Source organism: Lipotes vexillifer, unplaced genomic scaffold, assembly GCF_000442215.2.
Source record: "Lipotes vexillifer unplaced genomic scaffold, Lipotes_vexillifer_v1.1 scaffold213, whole genome shotgun sequence".
NCBI lineage: Eukaryota > Metazoa > Chordata > Mammalia > Artiodactyla > Lipotidae > Lipotes > Lipotes vexillifer.
In genome coordinates this window covers 2,420,212-2,426,211 of record NW_006780610.1, presented here as the reverse complement: position 1 = coordinate 2,426,211, position 6,000 = coordinate 2,420,212, and the positions used below count along the sequence as shown (strand labels likewise).

General features: G+C 43.1%; 1 protein-coding gene across 1 annotated transcript in view; it reads left to right on the top strand.

Annotated features, from left to right (window-relative positions):
- The window catches only part of MACF1 (microtubule actin crosslinking factor 1), a 350,964-nt gene that overhangs the window by 170,456 nt on the left and 174,508 nt on the right, over nucleotides 1-6,000 (top strand). The window contains exons 11-17 of the mRNA XM_007453778.1: nucleotides 711-838; nucleotides 921-1,014; nucleotides 1,212-1,366; nucleotides 2,050-2,326; nucleotides 3,307-3,435; nucleotides 4,150-4,227; nucleotides 4,961-5,122. Coding sequence (XP_007453840.1) covers nucleotides 711-838; nucleotides 921-1,014; nucleotides 1,212-1,366; nucleotides 2,050-2,326; nucleotides 3,307-3,435; nucleotides 4,150-4,227; nucleotides 4,961-5,122 — 1,023 coding nt within the window. The remainder of the gene's footprint in view (nucleotides 1-710; nucleotides 839-920; nucleotides 1,015-1,211; nucleotides 1,367-2,049; nucleotides 2,327-3,306; nucleotides 3,436-4,149; nucleotides 4,228-4,960; nucleotides 5,123-6,000) is intronic.

Below are 6,000 nucleotides of genomic sequence, written 5' to 3'. Positions count from 1 at the left end.
TTTCCCTAGGATAGAAAGAAAAGAGACTTTCCTTCACATTTTGATTCCTAGAGAATTTGAAGCTGTAGAGATGGGCATTTAACCTTTCCATAGTGGGGGGGAGGGGTATGGGGAGGACAGGAGGATTTATGGAAAGTATAGAAGGAATGGAAGGATTTCAAGCAAGTGGTCCCTGTATTTTAGAGGTAATTTTTTTTTTAATTTAAATAAATGTATTTATTTTTGGCTGTGTTGGGTCTTCATTGCTGTGCACGGGCTTTCTCTAGTTGTGGCAAGTGGGTGGCTACTCTTTGTCGTGGTGCGCAGGCTTCTCATTGCGGTGGCTTCTCTTGTTGCGGAGCACAAGCCCTGGGCTCACAGACTTAAGTAGTCGTGGCTTGCGGGCTCTAGACGAGGCTCACTAGTTGCAGCGCACGGGCTTAGCTGCTCTGCTGCATGTGGGAGCTTCCCAGACCAGGGCTCGAACCCGTGTCCCTTGCATTGGCAGGCGGATTCTTAACCACTGCACCACCAGGGAAGCCCCCTAGAGGTGATTTTTTTTTTTCTCACCTAGAGGTGAGGTACTGCTAAAATATTTGGTTGTTTTCTCTTATTAGTCAATGGAGAGAACTGCTGAATGGCTGGGTAAAGAAGCAAAAAATTAATTAAAACTGGGACCTGAGGGCATGGCTGTGTTTTTGGACTAAAAGGGTTATCTCTGGGTTTTTTAGGTATGGATTGAATTTGGCCGAATTAAACTGCCTCAAGGTTATCACCCTAATGATGTGGAAGAAGAGTGGGGAAAACTCATCATTGAGATGCTGGAGCGAGAGAAGTCACTTCGACCAGCTGTAGAGAGGTGGGTCCAGAGCCTGAAGGTGACATTACTTACTGGGCTGCTTTGAGGCCTGCACTTGACTATGGTCTTGATCTCATTTTAGGCTGGAATTGCTGCTACAGATTGCAAACAAAATCCAGAATGGTGCTTTGAACTGTGAAGAAAAACTGACATTAGCTAAGAATACACTGCAGGCTGTAAGTCTGACTGTTCTATCTCACTTCTTATGTCACGTGTTTTCCACTTCTAACCTTGTGCTCTAATGGTTGAAGTCAACAGTTAAGGGATCCAGCTTCCTTTCTCTTGGAATTGCAGTGGGCCGCGTGGCTCACTTGGTCCTGGTGGGTGGGAGCAATGGGAGTTTTCCCACTCTTCTTCTTCCTTTCTCTCTCAGGACGCTGCTCACCTGGAATCAGGACAACCAGTGCAGTGTGAGTCAGATGTCATCATGTACATTCAGGAGTGTGAAGGTCTCATCAGACAGCTGCAGGTGGATCTCCAGATCCTAAGGGATGAGAATTACTACCAGCTAGAAGAGCTGGCTTTTAGGTGAGGAACATGGGACTCAAACGGAGGGCTTGCTTACGGCTGAGGCTCAAGGATCAAGAGTCGGGCGCTGAGTCTTGTAACCTGGATGCTAGAGGTCAATGTCTCAGTGGGCATGTTATAGGTATTTGGGGCAGGAAAATTCTCACGGTAGAAGACAGTCTCCCTTTACTGTTGGCCCTGCCCACTAAGTACCTGTAGGGTTCCCTAATCTTTATGTGGCATCTTATAACGCCCCCACATGCTTCAGGGTGACTGCAGCCGTGTGGGACCACGTCTGCTTTAGAACTGCTGGGGTGATTCAATGTAGCATTTCATGGAGGAGGAAACCAACACCCACAGAGGGGATGAGGATCTTTGTACAGAGCCGAGACTAAGAGCCGCACCTTTTGACCCCTAATCCATGGTTTATTCTGTTATATCATCCAAGAGTTATAGGAACTGGTATTGATTTATTGCCTCGAGTTAATGCTGTGACTTGGCATTTGCCTCAGTGGCAGCTCTGAACAATGAAGATGTTAATAATATCACCTTGCATTCACAGAACATGTTTTCTTTCTCAAAACACTTTTCCTAATGTGATCTCATTTTTATTTTTACCTCATCCTTGTCAAATGGATAGGGAAGATTTTAGCTTAAAAAGCACGTTGCAGATTTAATCTTTTCTTTCTCGTCTTCCATTTCAGGGTCATGCGTTTGCAGGATGAGCTGGTTACCTTGCGTCTAGAGTGCACAAACTTGTATCGGAAAGGCCATTTCACTTCACTTGAATTGGTTCCACCCTCTACTTTAACCACTACTCATCTGAAGGCAGAGCCCTTGACCAGAGGAACCCATTCTTCTTCTACCTCCTGGTTCCGAAAGCCCATGACTCGGGCTGAACTTGTGTCTATCTCCTCCTCTGAAGATGAAGGCAACCTCCGATTTGTGTATGAACTACTGTCTTGGGTGGAAGAAATGCAGGTGGGTGTACATTCCAAATGCTCATGTGGTGCACTGAGGTTTACTGGATACAGCAGCTTGTCTCAGAGGGTTAGGTTGCTCTGTGCCCCTTGTATAGATCCCCTCAATTATTGCTGCTACCTGGGACCCAAGCCTCTGTCTCTGTCAAATTTTGAAAGGTTAGGATCAGTTCAGATCCTCAGAATCCCATACTAAATGCATAGGCTTTTTTAATTTGAAGCCCTTCAGGAATCTCTTCCCTTCAGCCAACTGTGCTCTAAGTGGGAGCTGGTGGAAGAATTTGCAGAGTCTGTAAATCTGTTATCTTTTCTGAAATTCTCTCATTGTCAGAGGAGCTGCTTCTCTACTGTTGTTTTTGTCTCAGCTCTTAAGAGTAAGCAAGACTGCTGTGTTTCACAGTTCTCAGGGACGTTATTTACATGTATTCTAGGATAATGGTTCAAGTTCAAGATTGTCCTGTTATCCTCTAACCCTTTTGTTTTGTGTTAAATTCTTCCCATCGTCGGATGATGGATTTTCCATGTGCCAATAAATAAAAATATTCAAAGGCAAGCTGTTTTACAGTTATCTTTCATTGGCCAATAGTTGGTGGCATGAATGAAGCTTAGTATTTACAGATATTTATTTCTTAGCTCCATTCTGATTGTGAAATGGAGAGACCCCATAAAGGGAAATGCCTAAACTATAAAGTTAAGCATTTCAGCCTGTGGGAATGGCTTTCTGGTTGGTAAATGCAGGGATGTATTCACATGATGCAGCAGCAAAAGGCTGCTTCTGCTGCCATAGGTGGTGGGGTTTATTCTCCAGCTCCTTGGGGGTGGTTATGGCATACTTTCCTGTAAGAGACCAAAATGGAGATAGTTTAGATGTCCTTTTTCTCAGTCCCCTCTCCGCAGCCCCCTTGTCCAAACTAATTGTGACAGTTTTCTTTTTCTGCCAACTTAGCAGTAAATTATATTTTTAATTTTTCTTTTTTTTAGATGAAACTGGAGCGAGCAGAGTGGGGCAATGACCTGCCTAGTGTGGAGTTGCAGCTGGAAGCACAGCAGCACATCCACGCCAGTGTGGAAGAACTGGGCTCAAGTGTCAAAGAGGCCAGGTTATATGAGGTGTGTGGCATTCAGAATCCATTATGGGAGGCTGGGGTGGCTGTGCGTGATGGGACAGTGCACAGTGCAGCTGTCTCTGTGGAAAAGAAGGATACCCATGAGCAGCACTTGACAACAGGTCCCCTCAGCACATGAAGCGTCTCTTGCTCTTTGAAATAACCTTGTGAGAAAGGTGTTTTTTATTAACCCCTTTTTAGTAAAAAGAATAGTGATACTGAAAGCTAAGGTCAAGATTAGTAAGTAGTGAATGCAGTTTCCAAACTCAAGCCCTCTGCTCCGAAGGTTCCTGCTCTTTCCACTTCACCATCTACCTGCAATAGAGAACTGGTGAGAAAAACTATTCACTTGGTCTCTCCTCGCCCTCACTCTTTCTATCTTCCCATTTTAAATTTCAACTCTCCTCTTCCAAAAAGCAACTGAGTAGTTGGAGGAATCACCAGGTATAGGTTTTGCTTAGAAACCTCCCAGAATTACTGGAAGCACAAGACCGTGAGGTCATTCAGTTGTGCTCACTCTGCTGGACTGTTCCTCACTCAGTGCTGCTCTGAGCTATCAAATCTCACCTGGAGATTTGCTGTGCAAGCTTCTGTTTTCTCAGAGTAACCAGTCTCCGTCTATGTGCAGACATAATATTTACATAGTTGAAATCATGCTGTAGATATAGTTTACTTACTCTTTCTCTAATATATTTTTATTTCATTCCTTTCTTATCAGGGAAAAATGTCCCAAAATTTTCATACCAGTTATGTTGAAACTCTTGGAAAGCTGGAGACACAGTATTGTAAATTGAAGGTGAGTTTTGACTAACTCTCTTTTGTTCTGTTCATGGAGAATGTGGTTCCCTAATTCAGAAAGCTCTTGGTTTGAGCCTGTTTTGGTTTTCCGTTTATTAGTTTATATTGTTCACTGTGCAGTTGTTCATATGTATCATAACATTTTCTCAATTTTCTTAATGGATCAAAAACCACTGCCCCAGAAAGTTTTAAGTAAGTAGAGCTTATCCTAGTTATCATACTTCACCAAAGCAGTGGGTGTATGTGCTCTGAGGCACCAAAACTAAGTCTCTCCCTGCCGCCACCCCCGCATGGCTTGCGGGATCTTAGTTCCCCAACCAGGGATTGAACCAGGGCCCTTGGCAGTGAGAGCGTGGAGTCCTAACCACTGGAACACCAGGGAATTCCCCAAAACCAAAAGTTTACGATTGACAGGGAGGGGACTTCTCTTCTGTCTGTTCTTCATTCCTGTCTTTCAAGATGTCCAGAGTAGGACAGTTCCAGGATCATTCTTTATCCAGGGAGCCCCACACAGGCCTGGCGTGTTCTCACTTCTAGCTGGGATTGACACGGGCTCTCTGGGAGTCCTATACCAAACTTGTACTGAATTTAAGTCTGTGGAGAAGCACCCAGAGATTGAAAAAGCAAGGCTAAGTTCATTTTCTCAGCTATTCTTTGCTTTGATGTCAAATGTGATGTATTGTACAAATGAAAGCCTAGCAGTCTAACCTTGTAATCCTGCCTTTGTCTAGGAAACTTCTAGCTTCCGGATGAGGCACCTTCAGAGCCTGCATAAATTTGTCTCCAGAGCTACAGCTGAGTTGATCTGGTTGAATGAGAAGGAGGAGGAGGAACTAGCATATGATTGGAGTGACAACAATCCCAGTATCTCAGCCAAGAAAAATTACTTCTCTGTGAGTCTAGCACAACAGACCTGTCATATTTTGTAATAGCGGCAGAAGGAGCCAGAGGGGCCAGTCTGCTGAGAGCTTGGGTTTCTGGATTTGCATTTTGTTGGATAGAAATAGGGACCCCACTTAATGCATCTGTTCCTGTGAGAAAGTGTATATGGAGAAGAGGGGAAATCGAGCCCTAGAATGAATTTATTTAGAATGCATTTAGAAAGGCAGTGTCTTGGGTGAAGAGAGCAGCAGTCTGCGAATTAAATCATTTCAGAAGCAGTATAACTTGGTGGTCAAGGTTATAGGCTTTGGAATGAGATAGACCTAACATCAAATTCTTATTCCTCCACTTATTAGCTCTGTGACCTTGGCAAGTCATTTACTCTCCCTAGACCTCTGTAAAATGGGGTAATAGTAGCACTTCACAGCGTTGTGTAAAAGGTTAAGTAAGATTCAGTAAGTTAATATAGCAAAGCACTTAGTATAGGGCTTAAAGTTGTTTAACTGAGGTATATTCTTGGCTTCTTAAAAATTCTGAATTCTCTTTAATTCGTTCAATAATTTTTTGGTCTCCATCTCTTGGTTTGTAAAATGGGAATGAAAATTTAGCATTGGCCAATGCAACAACGCTTTTTATGCTTTTCAGTGAAAGATAGAAAGTAGGATTTTTTTTTGTTATTTTCAGTTTGCCCACACTTCAGAGAATTTTTCAGGATATTATGAACCCCATGAAAATAAGAAGATTTTTAATAGCACTTAACTTCATTAGAGAATGGTATATGATTCTTCTGAAGTAAAGAAGAAACAATAGATACTGTAATACAATAAACAGTCTGTATGAGAACAGAAATTAGGCTATGATAGAGATATAAAGAAAGGGAGCATCGAGG